Here is a 16,928-nt window from a genome sequence, read left to right as displayed (position 1 = left end):
CCACTTTCAAATAATTAATAATTTCACAATTTTAGCCACTAAATTCGAAAAACTTTGTACGTACAGAAACCCACTTACAATAGCACTTGGAACCAAAAAGGTTTCTACGCGTGACCAATACAAACTGTCACACTAAAACACGTTAGGTGAAAACTAAGATTTAAATGCGACAAATGCCCACATTACCAAACGCATCGCTGTCTTCGCTTTTTCTAACGGTGACAAAAAATGAACCAAATGAACAATAATCATGTTTGCACCTGCAAATTCTAAATTAAGAAAGAGCTCCAAATTCGTCCGAGAAGGCCACCGATCATGTAAAAGTACGTGACAAATGAAGGGGTCCTCGCGCAGATCCCGCAGCCATCATCAGCACAACACACCCGGCCGTGCACGGATGGGCGACAACCGCGAGCGCCGCGTGCGGAGGAGAGGGGAACTCCGAGACAAAAGATTACGAGCAAAAGGGGCGAAAGCGCGTGGGAAGTATTGAATCAACGAGCGGGGAGAGGTCGAGGCAAAGAAGAGGACGTGGAAAAGGAAGATGGGAGACAACACACAGAGAGAGAGACTAAATGGAAGTGGGAGACATTACGCGTTGTGGGAATGGCGGAAAAACGAACTGGATGACGAGACATTTGGATGTAGTGGGGAAGTGGGAGAGGAGCGCTGAAGAGTTGAAAAGCGAGGTATGGTCCGGAAGAGGGCGAAGAGAAAGAGAGAATTTCGCAGAAAGCCGGCCCTTCCTCCTCCTCCTTCCCAAACCCAGAGTCTCTTCCCTTCACTTCCCTTCCCAAACCCTTAAAAAAACCCGTCATGAAACATCCTCGACCGCACCTCTCCCGACTCCCCACTGCCGCCACACACCGCCCCCCTCCCTAAACCCAACCCCTGCCCTTCCGCCCTTGTCCACCTCCGCACACTTGTCCCTTCCTTCGCAAAATAACCCCCCTTCCCCACACCCCACGTCCGCTCACCCACCCTTCATTTCCCCACCGCCAGCCTCCCACTCCCTTCCGACCGAACCCTTCTCCACGAACGAGAGTGAGAGACGGACAGACCCTTCCATCCAAAGGAGGACGGACCAGTTAGCAGAAAGACCCCTCCCCTCCCGCCCCCTCCCCCAACCCCTCATCTCCAACGACGACGCTTCTGGCCAACCCTCTTTAAAAGGGTGTCAGCTGCAGATGTGGCCGCCTCGGAGGGAGTGGGGCATTGTGGGAAGAGACTGGGCCAGGGGTAGTGGAGAAAGATGGGAGAGAAGGGGGCGAGCGAGGAAGAAAAGAGGGAGGAGATGAAGATTAAGAGGATGGGCGAGTCGGGAGCAACCTCTCGCCATTCAATGTCCCTCCCATCCTCCGCCCCGTGACTCCTCTCCCTCCCGTCAACCCCCACGACAAGCCCCGGCCCCCATCGCCCCCCGTCTGCACTCCTCCCACCCCACCCCCCCCAATGTGCACATAAGCGCGTACATGCTTGCACATATTTACGTGCGCTCCCCCTCCCTGCACCCTCTCGCCGAGGAGAATAGCGTGTCGAGGGTATCTTGTCGGGGTGTCGCCCGTGGTGGTGTAGTTTGAGGACGGGGGGAAAGTGGGGGAAGGGGAGTGGGTTTATAAGGTCTCCCCCCACCCTTCAAGGATCACTTCGCTTACAATTCCAGGACGAGGCGAACGAAGGTGGGAGATGTATCCCTTGATTACGCTTTTATTTGGACCTAAACCAGATCGCGATGCGGCAATACGATGACTTTATTGGGGACGGGGCGGGAGGCCCGAAAGGCCACAGACCGAATGCGGGAAGTGAGCGAAAGCAGCGTGAACGACTTCAAATGCTCGAACAAATTGAGTTAAAACAAAAAATAATAAGGGGGAAATAAGGAGTCAGTTTAAACGAATTTATTTTGAATAGCTGATGAAGTCGAAACTATTTCGCACTAAAGTTACACCTCTCTACCAGAGACTTTAACTAAAATTGTACATAAAAGTATTTAATAATGACTACATCACCGTTCAAATAAACTAGAGGTATTTTTCTAACAAATGCCTTATCAAGAGTTTATTAGACAATACACAGCCTATGTAAATCCGCCAGATTCGTTGAAAATTGCTATAATAAGAACACAAGTGTGACAGGTCTCTTTGGGGATTTAGGCCGGGAGTAACTTGAAATACGAAGAGAACAAGCGAGACTTAGACTTTTAGAAAGGTTCAGAACAAACGAGTATAACGATGACACTAAGGGAATTATAATGACCCCACATTACCTAGATCAGACCACAAAGATAAAATAAGGGAGATAGATTCCAGGACAGATAGGTACAAATACTCATTCTTTCCCCGAACAATCAGAAATCATAATATTAAGAAACCGAAGTCACTTTAGAAATATTAAAAACATTGAATTTACAAGTCGGAGCAAAGTTAAACACTGCAAAGCTGTTAGGTATACTTTAAGGTGCATGTGTATGTTAGTTGGTAGTTTGTGTGTTTGCATGTGTGTGGGTTGTAAGGGTTTTTGCATTAATGTTTACCATGTTTTGTTTGTGGACTGTATAAATTTGTGGCGTTTGCATGCGGTTTTTTTCCTTAATTACGGGTGGTGCCCAAGCACCCCGCACCACCACACGCCCTTGAGGCAGCTTGCGGGGTATTAAGTAGATGTATAAAACACGGACTACGCTGCAGTCAACTGGTTCTTTGCACAAGGGCTGCTAAAGTGGTTTTATTTCGTATGAAATTTCTGCTGAGAGCAAGTGATCTGGAACAATAATCTCACAGAAATAAGAAAACTACGAATACCAACAGCATATACACTTCTCCGCAACTGTACCTATATAATGCGCAAAGTTACATACTACTATCCTCCCATTCCTCAACTCATCAATATCCTCCGCCACCGGAAGGTTCATCTCCGCTCATCATGCGGTCTCCACCGTCGACCATGTGGCTGAATTATTTTACGCCCACTAAACGCGATGAAACGGGGACACATTTCCGAACGTTTGGTAGAGATGAGGAAAAGCGAAAAGCCACGGATTTACGGTCCGAAACGTTCAAATGAAGTTGTTAAGATGACATACACTCAAGTGCATTCGTTTTGCATCCTTGGTCAAAGCCTTGGGAGAATAAGTACGGAGCAATATCTTCAGCCCCACGACAAAATGTATCACGCTTGTGCGACATCGTATAGCGCATATCCCATTGCGAAAATCCCGAATATCATTCACGGCCTCGATAATCATCCGACTGGACTACTACCTGTAAGGACATAGACACCAGACTCGCAAACGTAAATAGAAAAGCGAGTCGCATCGATGGACGTTTAAATTTCGATTCATAACGTATCCATCCCTATGTAAATATAAACCACACGGATCCAAAATTAATATCGCAACCTTCCTCCCTTAATATTATCCAGCCCCATAGAGAACCGAGACGGAACTAGAGTCGGAGAAGAAAAGAGCCCTTCTCTTCCTCGACAACTGGTTCACACACACACTTTGGTCACGCACACTAATACGTGAATTACAACCGAAGTGAAATGCAATTCTGGGACATTCAAAGATAAATCCCTGGAGTCATCCCTTTATCACTGGAAGCGAACCGCGATGACGAATTCTTAAAACTAACGGGGTGATTGGCCTCCTACCCAAGTTAAGGCACCTACGACCGCATTGCATTCATGCACATTTCTTTTTTAATATTTACGATACTTGCAAGAAATTGACAGATTTACGCGTCCCCATGGGCAATCGGCCAACCGATGGGCTCGAGAACCACAAAGGAACTTCCTTGTCACTTTAACTGCAACTTCTTGCGTCGTCACGATGCATCTTTTTTCGCTTCGCAAATCTCCCCAAGTTTGCAAGACAAAACACACAGTCTTTTTAGAGGGGGAGGGTTATAAATGCCTCATGAATTATCTCAAATGAAAATATTCTTCACTGAAGGTCCTTCTGCGAAGGGAATAAACCGCAACTTTTAGTTGTGTACCGTATTATTCTTCGCGTGCATTTGCTTCGCTGTCTGGAGCAGAGTGATAAATTCAATAACCTCGGGGGTCAATTCAATTACTTACGTACGTACGCGTTTGACAGCTTTATCGATTCAACATATTCGACGTTCAATAAGAGCTTATATGATTGTCAAAACGAATCATTTTGAACCTTCAAGCTACTTTAATTCTTTGATACTGCGAATCATACGTACTATGAACCACTACTCCTATGAGCACAGTGCCTTATTTAACAACGTGATGAAATGAGTAAGTAGATCAAACTCTAGTCAAACACAGATGATGACTATTTCCGTTATCAAATCGAAAACAATTAAAATGTTGCGAGAAATATAATCGAAACTGACAAATCGTGTGTCATAAAAACTAACTTAACATCTGCACTTGGGAGTCGAGGACATTAAAAACTTCGATGAGCTTCAAACTTCGACACACAGCAGTCCCTCTTCAAAAGAGAAGACAGTAAGCATATTTTTTTTCCATCGGTTAATTCCATTTTCACAGGCTATCAGACGCCCACACCGGCTGGACGCGGGCGAATCTTCAATTCAATGGAGACATTATTATTACATTTGAGACGGAGAGAAGCCAAAGGGAAGAGAGAGAGAACTACGAGAAGCGGGAGCGGGGCCGGACAAAGGAGGGCGCGAGCGTGCGTGGCCAATTGTCAGCGAGACCTTTCCGAGAATAAGAGATGACGCAACGACGCGCAGGAATTAGATTAAGAAAAACGACCCGACGGATGTGGACTGAGGGCACTTTTCAACCGCAGATGAGATAATAGGGTAGACCCTCAAACTCCTTCCACTCATGCTTCTCTATATTTTTTTCAAACAATAAAAGTTTCATCTCCCAAGGCTAAGCTGTCAACGTCGGCCAACGACTCCATTGTTCTAAATCAAATGGGAATTAACGAAGTGCCCAATCCAAGATGATGCCATGTAGCGAGCCCCCTCTATAATAATTCAAATCATTCCCCCACAAAGGAATACCAACATTAATTTCCATCTATATGCATTGGGTTTGTGCTCTGCTTGGGACAATGCTCCGATGTAAAAGGTTACCACGGACAAGAAAACGGGAGATGTTTATCGGGAAAGCCTCGTGAATGTGTGAATCATGAGGGAGAATGAAGTTTTAACGGCTTCATTCTGGTGCACGACTAATTCATTAAACTCCACTACGTTCCTCGAGGTACAGAGAACAAGTTCCGCTATTCATTCCGAAATACCCTGGTAAAAAAATGCCTAACACTCGGGAATTTGTATTTTGCTGAGAGGAGAGTCGCAAATTTATGAGAAAATCTAATAAAATTCTTACCCTTCTGATTTCAGGGGACAGGCACATACCCTGCACTGCAATCATTTTTGGACAAAGTATGATTTCGGCAAACATAAGCAGCTTTCAAGACTAAGACAACTCAAATGATGAACACAGGTATTAATCAGCTAACTAGTTAAGTGAAACTAAGGGAGAATTGTATGCATGACAAAAGATTTTATCCGATATGAAACAACTGGTGGGACGTGGAAGTCCAGGGATAAAGCGTTGGACCACAGACCGGAGGGCTCCGAATCGATTCCCGCGCACGCCTCTTGAGCACACCCGAGTTGTATGATTTTCCGGATACCAGACGTTACTGAGAAACCATAGTTGGCACAGGGAATGGCTCTGGCCTCCGTACCGTGATGTGCGAACTATACCATCACCTACCAAACCGACCTCTGGATTAGTAACTGTGTTTATGGTTTTTTAAGTCCTGATGGACACACGTGCTCAGGATATTTCTGTGCTATTCGCGAAGTTGTGCTCACCACTTTTCAGTTACGTAGCTAACTTAAACAGTAGCTTATAGTTGAAGCGCACACTCAAATATACTGACGTCAAGCACTACACAAATGGTGTACTCGTGCAAGACGCATCAAGCTTTGCTAAAATAAATACGGAACGGACGAGGCTTATTGAATAGATATTAGATGCACGCGACAGGGCGAATCAAGACTGACAATTAAGACTTAAACGATCGTATGAAGGTCTCGAAGTACTACGTTGGTTTTTCAATCTCAAACAAGTACATCAAGCCATCCGACTCACGATGGTGTCAGCGACGGCTTTTATGCACATGACCCTTACGTGGCAAATGACGCAACGGTTGAGAAAGTCTCACTCATGAGCTATGTGAGCATCGAAGGAATTAACCCGCGATGCCAAGCGCTACCAACTTTATAAACTGCACGGAAGTGCTACGGCGATAATTTTAGCAGTCAACGTACTGCCACTACTGAACATTTGAGCCCAACTTCCACATTTACGTTAAAAAAATGACCTCCCCTTTTGTCACACATTCTCCTCAGTATTTTCAAAAGCGATAAGAATTCCGTCAATTCCGTCCACCCAGCATATTTTCACGGGCCGTCCGCGGACAAAAGATATCATCCCCTCGCTTGACCCCGGCCCAATCGACGCCCTGCCCACTGCAAATACTCCGCGATTTCAGCTCACGCCACGCTTGAGCTGGGTCTATATTTCACTTTCCAGCCCCTTGCTCCCATAAACGATCCCCCCCCCCCTTACCCACCCCGACATATAACTCCGTCATATCAACCACCATTATCAGAAGGCCGCTTTCAAACAATCCCCGAAGGACCACCTTGTCCCCCTCCCCCCCCACATACACAAACACACACTCTCGATTCTCACTCGAAACTGCCACCCACACCCAAGCCGAACTTCAGTCAACCACCACCACCCCACCCCTCCCTCCCTCGCAGAGCATTAGGGGCGACGCGCGAGAGGCGGGCACCGACCGGGGAGGGCAGGGAGGAGGGAGGCCCGTGTTCTGCTATCTGGCGTCGGATCATCGGAAATTAACTCCGGACGAGTGGCCCTCTCACTCCCCCCCCTCCTCGCGCACCATCAAACCCGAAGCCAAAAGCAAAGTGACGTCACGGCGGGAATAACCGTTAAATGGGCGCCAAATGTGGTCGTGTCGGAGGGAGCGGAGTTTCGGCGTGTGGCGGGAGGGAGGGAGGCGGGAGAGACAAGAAGGGAGGCCGTCGGAATTATTGGGAAGAGGGTGCAATTTTCTCCCGCTTCGCCGTTCCTCCTCCCGCTCCATAAACAGTGAGCTAACCATCCTCACTGTGCTACATTTATACTTCCCTCCTCACCCGTGGGATAAAAAAAAATTAATGGATCACGGTCGTCACGTCTTGATTAGGAAATTACGGTAATTTATGCACGAGAGCCCTCATGCAGTTATGCGCAGAAATTACTTTTAAAAAATGGTTCTTTTGACCAGCTCAGGGGAAATAAGACCTGAACTCCTTGCTAACCCAAATTGTCGGGGGCAGTTAGAAGTATTTGTACTGAAAAAAGGATGACGAAGAAAAAAATCAAGAGCGCCGTTAAGATGTGTGTCGTTTAGTCATGAAGCACCGCATTATTCAGAAGATAAAGTAAATAAAACTACATAGTACACAATATAATAGGCAGTCTTTTCCCGAGTGCGGTTATGCGGATAAAACAGTCATGTCAAAAGAATATACTCATATGAACGTCCAGTAAAATTATAATGAACCCGCTTTGGGTGACCAAAATCATTTTACGGTCTCATCTGGAATAATTAACCCCACGGGGGGATACTGCCCCGCTCACTTCCGATAGATTTGACTGTCCAAATACAAACCAAAACATTATCAAAATATGAAATCCTCTCGCGAAGGAATACTTTTTTTAATCCGACGGGGTTATCACGTTAGAGGTATCGGAGAGGGGTGTACTGCCACGGCGATGACATAAATGCTCGTTGATAACTGAACGCACGCTCGTCTAGGTGAGAAAATACTATAACATTAGGCCATAGTGGGGGGTTTGGAGAATGAGCAGGATAAACCCTATGCAAACATATATATGTATGGGAATTCAACGACCACACCATTTCCACGCGTGGACGCACGCGATTAAGAGCCAGAGTGGAGACACGAAAACACATACACGTCCGCAAAACTTACGTGCGCAATAATGAATCGTAACAAAAGAAAATAAAAAACTAAAACACACAATAAAAATAATAAAAAAGAAAATTTCGCATCCCTAGGGGGGAAGGGGGGAGAATGAAAAAAAATCAACATTATGGGGGATGGGGGAGGACTTGATAGGGGCGAGTCCAAAAGGTTGTAAACCGAAATAAACCCCATAGACCGGTTTCATTATCGATGGTTCAATTACCCGACACTCCCCTCTCTCCCTCCGCCCCCCTCCACACACATCCCTCCCGGCTACCCTCCCCTTAATGCCTTTACTCTCCCCCCCCACCTACCAAACAACGCCAATATTCCCACTCACTAACTCTGCCACTTATATCCCCTTCCCCACTCCCCCATACCCCCCCAAGCAACCAGCCCTTCCTCCAACTCGCGTTTCGGCCTCATGACATATTACCCCCCATCCTCTCCCAACAAGTCTCCCCACCCATTCCCTCTCCATCTTCACCCTCTCCCCCTTCCTATTCAACGCCGCTTTTGCCGTGAAGCACGCAGGAGTGGTCGCATACCTCGGCCGCCGCGTGCGTAAACTTCCCTTCCACGTCGTCGGAAAGGTTTAGGGGGCACGGATGGGGGGGGGGGGGGTAGAGCCCGCTCTCTGGCGGGTGTGTCGCTCTTCGCCTTTTTAGACTTTTTTCGCTCTCTCTAAAGTGCCGGAAAAAGGAGACATCGGACGATAATTCGTTCGAGGGGAGCGTGAAACAGCGCCGAAAAAAAATCATACCACGTTCCTCTTCAGCCTTTTTTTCATACTATCCATTTTTTTACTCAACTCAAGACCGTGTTTAGAATTTTTAACGCCTGCTAAATTTCCATCCCGATCGCCTAATCATAAATTTTCGCGGCCGTTCGACACTTACGAATGACGCATCGCCGTCCGTCTGTAATTTATTGACTGAATGCACTTGACGTTCCATCATAACTCGTGAAATTGGCGGATATCCATTAAAGTAAATGCCTTTGAACTCTTCCCCACTCTATTAGCGAACACTGCAACCAATTTTCACCCAACGAGACATAATCTGGACTTAATGAGGTATCAACCGGCCAATCGGTGCGCTTAAATAAAGCTGATTGAATGTTAAAGCTGCATCCGCAGAATGTTACTAGCAATGGTCTGGTACGTAATCGATTCAAAGCCCCATTTGTTTCTTTGGGTTCAAAGGTATCGGTAAATACGTCAAATGCTTTCCGTTCGCATGGTCCCCCCCCCTACTTCACTCTACGCCACCATCGAACGCGTCAACCCGTATCGCGATAATCCTAATAACAGTGACATCAAATTGCCTTAAACGACCGTTCAATGATTTAGATTAAATACTAGTTTATCCCTCGTGGTTGAGGCAGGAAACGAAAACGGCTAATTTTAACGCATGAGGGCTCATTCCAGCAGGCGACCCGACCGCCGAGGTAACCCGCAAAACGCGCGTTTCCCTCGCACGGGAATAATTTGCTGCTAAGCGGGAGGTCAGCGGTGACAATCCGCATCCCTTCCGTCGGAACAGCACGAGAACGTCACGCGAACGCAACCTAGATTACGCGAAGCCCGTGACATCCCGACTCGGAACGGACAAGAATTTGCCTCGGCCTTATCCCTTCCCATTAATTATTTCCAACCCCATTTCTATTGCTATGCTTTTAACGCAAAGGAGCGGGCTTCACTCTCCAATGTCTCTCCTTGAGTCGCTTCGAGACCACCCACCCCCGAAATATATCGCGCGTCAAACAAGCCGGGAGGTGGGACTCGAGAACTACGTTCGATCCCGACCCAGAGTACCGCGCGCCATGCTGCGACCCTCATGTCGAAGGCACCCATCCACTCAATGCCCTCCCCCCGCCCGACGACACCCATTCTCCCGCCCATCTGCCCCATTACGCAGTCCCCCGTCGTTCCCTCCCCCCGACCATAATCATCCGAAACCCTCAAACTCTTCCTACTTAAAGGAAGAGGAACGGAGGGAGACGGAACACGCCAACCAACCACCCTTCCCCACACACAACACACACACACAGACAAAAGGGCCATTCCACCCCACTTCCCACCCACTCCTCTTCACCCTCTCTCCTCCCCCAGGCCCGCATTTATAGCCTCAATCCAATTACGTGGATATTGCCATAATGGGTACCTTCCTCCTTGGGCGGATGAAGATCGGACTGGGAGGGTGGGGGGCGAGTGGGGGTTGAGGGAAAAGGGGACTGGTTGGGAGGCGAAGCGGGAAGGAGGGGAGACGGGAAAGAGAGGAAGGGAAGTTAGTTGTTGGTGGGTAGGGGAGGGCGGGGGTGGAGCTGGCATTCCCAATCCAAACTAAAGGGATAGAGATAGGGGGGGGGAGCGTGGCAAGGGTTGTCCGTCCTCCGTCGACACCGTCGATTTGGGATCGGGAAAGTTTGCGTGAGATGAACATCACCGGATACACCGCCGGCAATGAAATCAGCTGGACTTTTTTTTCACAACGGACCACTTGAGTCATAAATAATGGGGGAATGGGAAGAATAAAATAAATGGAGGGCCTTTAGATCCTTCCTCGGCGATATGGGAGAGACTACACAAACGTTAAATCCGAAAGGTCCGTCTTCGGTTCACACAATCAAACCGAAGTCACCAAAACGACAGCATTGTGGCATTCATGTCTAGCCAGCATTGGTTCTGGACAACAGCAGGGGAAGTCAGATTAAGGCGGATCAAATGTTTAATGTCTGCACATCAGTCTTCATGAATAAAAGCAAACAAATATCCATAATTTTTTTCTTTCGCTTAGTGTGGTATCCCTGTGTATGAATATATATATATATATATATATATATATATATATATATATATATATATATATAATGTATATATAATATAATATATAAAAAATAATATATAATGTAATATATATATATATATAATAAAAAATATATATATATATATATATACATACACAAATATATATGTCAAAGACATACTACAGTCCCCCATATTATGGTCGATCAGATCACCAACGAAAAATCAGGGTGATTCATTGTAGAACGGATAGATTTTAAATGTTTTTTTTCCTCGAACCATTAGACATCATATTAGACATGACATTAATAGCGTAAAAGATAATTAGAATTGGTAGTGCATGTATTTGCCCATATCCTATATGCTTCTCCCTGAATGTTTTCCTCTTCATTTAATACACCAATATTTGTAATAGTTCTACAGCATTATTTAAATATACGCACCCTTTTAATGAATAGTGTAGCATGTAAATACTTTCTTTCGTGTGATTAAAATTTTTCTTTTGCATGATCAAACTAATATGCGTGTAGAGGAAACATGATTATGATTGTGCATGTATGGCTGCTGACCTAACACCCCCCACCACGCACCCTTGCGGCGGCTTGCCGAATACTGCGTAAAAGTAGATCTTTAAAAAATGATTAATTTTCCAACACATACCAGCTCCAAATATTCTCCACGGGCTGCCAAAATAGAAGTTGCAGATATTGATAACGTTGAAAATGAAGTTTTAAACAGTATTAAAATAACCCAATTACATTTCTTTGGAATGTGAACTTAGTCAAAAATAACCACCATGTGAAGGAGCGATTGCTTACGTGGATGGTGACACTTCTCAACGCACGACAGCAAAGGCCACAACGGTTTATGAACTTCGACGGCATAGACACTAGTATTAATAGACACCCTGTCTAACGACGGAAATCAGTGGATCACAATTAACATTTCGCTCGGCAAACAGCGACAAAATGTAACTGTTCCGATATCAGGCACGGGAATACGCTCTCGAGATTTATGGGAATATCAAAAGCGGAGGCACGGACAAAAAGCAGTGTCGAAATTGCAGGTTAACAAAGAGATGGAACCCTCTTATCTTCCCAATTTTAACACCGGTCTCCAAATTAAGATCTATACCACAGAACGACACGACAAATCGTCACAGATTAGTAAAACGATCCCGCGTGGTTACTATCTTGAGAAGGAGATTGTGTGTCACAACAGCCAAATACCTACTCCATTCACTACTACCATAAGCACACAGATTCCCGCCCACCACCCCGCCCTCTTCCCACGATAACGGCCCAAACCAAACAGTGCAATAAACGCCATAAAGTGAATAAACACACAGGTGCCCCCAAGTATGTTTGAGTTTGCTGCGTCTGTGCATTCGTTTCGTGTTCACAAGACATATTCGCCCCTCTTATCTCTCATTCCGAAGACGGAAATGTTGTCCCATGATGTAATCTTCCCCTCCGGCCGACGACGTCGATACCCTTCCGCCTCATGCAACGCGAAGCTCCAGCGAGCAAATAATCCATGGGAAAATGATGGACTAACAATAAGCCGAAGAGTTCATGTGAGGTCTCGAGAGACGGAAATGGGACAAGGCACGCAGTCGATAAGACGAATAAACGTTTTATCTATATATACTCCACCCGTAATGACGCATCGAGCGTAATTAATTCTATTGTAAATTATAATCGATACCCAAACCCCAGCTTTACGAGTAGGCCACTCGCGGCTTAGAGTTGGGCAGACCAACTAACAAGCATTGCAAGTCAGCTAGCAAGCGTATTAAAGTAACCTGAATGCAGATGAATGCATCATTGCTGTTAAATCAATTGGTTACGCATAAATAATATAAAACAAAAAAGAGACTACATATAATTGCATTTGTTGTCCCTACCGATTGGTCACGGATATAGGCGAGGATAAAGAATTTCGATTTAAACAGTTTTAAACATAACTTACACTAAAAACTATTTTATTCATATGTATATAAACAAAAAATGTGAGTGTCCTTCCTCTGTGTTTCTGTGTTTAAATGTTTAAATCAAAGTTTTTATACATCTGTGTCGTCGCTGAAAGACGTCCTTTTTCGGGAAAAAATATACATACATACATAAGCAATTATTTAATATTAACAAATTCCAAAATCTTGGAAAATGAAGGTCTTGGAAACCAAAACGCATCTGGGGATATTAAAATTTAACAGCATATAACTACGCAAATTTACAACGCTTCATCTAGTGCCAGCTTAATTTACAAACTAGTTTACATGAATGGGTTGGGTTCTAACAAATTCAATTATGACACACTAGGACATCATGACCAGCTACAATTTTAGGGGCACTTTCATTGATGACGGATATTACCAATGATCAGGTCAATGGAATATTTTACTTAATAAATTTCACTTAAGGTTATACGAATAACAGGCCATGGTAGTCGAAGCTCTTCACAAATCATTTCCTGGATGAAAACCGAAAACAGTACATACGAACACTTTGAAAAAACAACTAAGGATATTAACGAAATAAATATGCTTTCAGTAGCTTACCTGTTTGTGCATCTCAACGTTGAGTCCGTACGACATTTCGTAGTACTGTGAAAAGAAAGGTATAAAAAAATATATTAGCCTTATTTTTATGCACAAATAACCAATTTAAAAACTCTACAGTCAGTCTCCCCGGTAAATTTAATTATAATGAAATGCAATGGTAATCAAGAGACTGATCAAAATGAAATTAACAACGTCCCTTTCACAATTTACGAAAATGGCGGTTAAATAAATATCAATAAGAAGCAAGAACAACAAAATGATTTTTATTTGACAGACTGAAAACGTGAACGCCAGATAAAATAACTCAACCTCCGAGATATCTTTTAATTTAATGTGCCATACATTTAATTTCAAAGATGATTACATTTTGGTCTATTAAAACTGCAACTTTTAAATTTTCCACAATATGGCTCGGAGGTGAGGGCGAGGATTTGAATGGAATGAAATTCAATACAATTAACCACCAATGCACACTGACCACATAAAACTTACGGCGTTCACTTGCAAAAATTAAACTGCAAAATGGATTTTAATGAATACATACATTATTAGGTAGTGAAATCTCCCACCCTCCATACAAACCCCATGCACATTCCGATTTTTCTGCTCGTTACATAGGGAAATGCCGGGTTTGGTGATTGCCACTGGAGGGACTGTTCATGCACGGTAAAGACATCTTGCGAGGGTATTCAGAGGTATACGTGCTTTGCCAAGCACACATCACATGCAGATTTAGTACACACTAAAACGATTTCGTGCGAAAACACAAACATTTCATGCTTCTCCAATGGAGATGCTAACATGCTAGGAGCAGGCAGGCGGGATAACAGGTTGGGTATTTGATCATCGACGGCATCGATTTTAATGCGAAGGTGAATGGGATGCCAACAGAGGCCAGAGCAGCGAGAGATAATGCGGCAGGCGATCAAAGAATATTATTACGAGTGAATGCCGAAAAAAAAACTTATCATGTTAAATTGCGCCACATTTTTTTCCCGAGCACAAAGCCTTTCGAAATGGTCGCGAACGGGGTTCAGGTGGGGAAAAACACACATTTTTCACGAAAATAAAATGGAAGGGGGGAGGAGAGAGTGGAAAAAACTGAAAAGTGGTTCCGAGCGGAGAATATAAAACCCCTTTTCATCAATCTGCGACGCAGGGATTTCGATAAATGAGCTGCTTTCGTATTCATTTATTTGACGTGCGGCATTAAAAATATGATTAAAAGGGAGAAATGGGGAGGGGGGGTGGGCATGCATCACATTTTTCATCGCACCCAGATGAGCTCGTGCCGAGATTTGGGTAAAGCGGAGGAGAGGGGGAGGGTCCACCGTTAAACCCCCACCCCCTACCCAGCTCCCCTCCCCCTATGGCTCTCGCACGCCACAACTAAATTCCACGGGGCGTGTTAGGGGGGGGGGGGGGGGCGTGATCATCGCTTCGCGCTTATTGATGTCGGAGAGCGATTGAAACTATCCCAGACGAAACGGTGAAAGCAAGGCTCATTTCATTCCAGACTTAGAACTAATATGCATGTATTTACAGAGCAGCCCAAGTTATTAAATTAGAGGAATACGTAAATCCGACGGGGCGGGTAATTTGCTACCCCTTGCTTCTTTTCACTTCGCAAAAGAAGCCAATGAAATTCAGGTTCCGAATTCGTTAATGTATAACTCAAAAGTTTAAGAGATTAATTTATAACTTCCTTATCTCGCGTAAAATGAGGCGATGGGAAAGCAAGTGACACACGAACATGAGAAAATAGAATACTTGGAACATCAACCGATAAAAAAACTACCTTAAAAAAAACACGGTATCGACGGCGAAAGAATATATAGTACCCTATAATATAGTATCTGGCGTCAACTTGGGGGCAATACCTTCCGCTCATTATGATAACGCAAAAACTCGGTTTGGGCACAAAGTGCCATTATCGCGCTATCAACATGATAATGACAAACGTTGACGAAACATGCTCGGCTAAATTAGAGCTGACCTTCACCAAGTAATTTAATAAGCCAGTATGAACATGCGATCAGTTTTAAATTTAGCTTCTGTCCCCAGAATAACGTTGAACTCGCAAAACATTTACGTGAGAGAAGTAACGAATATAAATGGAACCGAAGAAGTGTACTAACCAAGCTTGATTAATTTGCAATGAGGTTTGCTCTAACACGGATATTCTCCTAAGCGACAAAAATAAAGCTTTCTGACCCAAATAGAATTGTTTCGGCATCGATGTAGATCCGGCAATAAAAAAAAATTACTACTAAATTTACTACTGCGGAGGTTGGTATCGTTCCTCGCGAAAAAAAAATTCGCGGAATTCGCGGATGACTCCAATCGATAAGCCGGTAACGGAGAGAAACGACCTCAACCCTTTTTATTGGCCTGCCAGGTACATCTCACGGTACTGAAAACGCCTCCCCCACCCACCCCCCAAACCCGCCGTAGCTTTTGCTCGAAGAAGGAAGCCGTCACTCGGGAAGACTAACGCGCCGGGGAATGGGGTAACAAAAATAAAGAACCCAACGAGTAGAGAGGGGAGGGAGAGGCTTGCACCACGTTTTGCTCCGCGCACTCGACGGGCACCTGGTCGAAAAGAGTGTGTGCATTCCCTCCTCCCTAGCATTTTACCTCCCACCCCATTCCCGCGAAACGTGTTTCCGGGCTCGGCACACCACCCGGCGAGGAGGAAGGAATAAGAGCGCGGCGGCTGACGGGAAGGAAAAAAATAAATAAGGCACCCGCTCGGCGGTCGGTCGGCATGGCAACGGAGGTCGCTCGCGATACGGCACATGTTTTATCGCCCAACTGCCTATCAATAGGGGCCGCTGCGGGAAGGTGGGGAGGTGCTACGATAGAAGGTGCGGGCGGGAAGTGGGGCGGCGGCCTCGCATAGGCTATCCGCCACTCCACCGCCCTCCTCTCTCTCTCGCTCCACTCCTCCGGCCACTACATCCACTTCAACACGTGTGTCAAAGTGCCGTGATTTTCAGACCGCTCGCCTCTCACTCCATCCGTGAGCCGGGGCGAGAGGAGTTTGTGTGCATGCGAGCGATCACGTGTGCGTGCGTCGGCCTGTGTGTGTGTGTGCGCGCGCGAGAGAGTGTGTATGCAAGAACGTGATCAATCAGTAAGCGCGACACGGAATCCAAAGCACACACACACACACGCGCGCGGTCGTTGGCGCGAGGGCAAGCGATCACACGCATACATACATATACGGTAACACCCCCGCAGCAGCAGAGATGGGAACACCATCGGAGGCGGGGAACTCACCCGACGGCGCGTGATTGGTTATGGGCTCGGGGGATGGGGGCCGCGAGCGAGGTGTACGCGCGAATTCTGGGTACCCGGTCCGGTTTCTGATCCAGGGAGGATGCAGTGAGATGGTGGAGGGGAGAGCGGGGTGAGGGTGAGTGGATAGGGAGGAGGAGGGAAGGGAAGATTGCGAACGGGGAGAGTAGGACTTTGCCGGCGGTGACGAAAAGCCTGCCAACGTTTGTACTGACACACAAGAATATTCTCCCCA

At 45.7% G+C, this 16,928-nt stretch overlaps 1 protein-coding gene across 2 annotated transcripts in view; it reads right to left on the bottom strand.

Moving 5' to 3' along the window:
- Positions 1-16,928, bottom strand: part of LOC139694955 (transducin-like enhancer protein 4) — a 485,346-nt gene that overhangs the window by 158,103 nt on the left and 310,315 nt on the right. For both annotated transcript variants that reach the window (XM_071593486.1, XM_071593487.1), the window contains exon 4: positions 13,391-13,435. In XM_071593486.1, coding sequence (XP_071449587.1) covers positions 13,391-13,435 — 45 coding nt within the window. The remainder of the gene's footprint in view (positions 1-13,390; positions 13,436-16,928) is intronic.

This window comes from Hetaerina americana, unplaced genomic scaffold, assembly GCF_022747635.1.
Source record: "Hetaerina americana unplaced genomic scaffold, ioHetAmer1.1.p SCAF_6, whole genome shotgun sequence".
Taxonomy (NCBI): domain Eukaryota; kingdom Metazoa; phylum Arthropoda; class Insecta; order Odonata; family Calopterygidae; genus Hetaerina; species Hetaerina americana.
The sequence above is the reverse complement of the archived record's forward strand: the minus strand, read 5'-3'. Positions and strand labels throughout refer to the sequence as shown.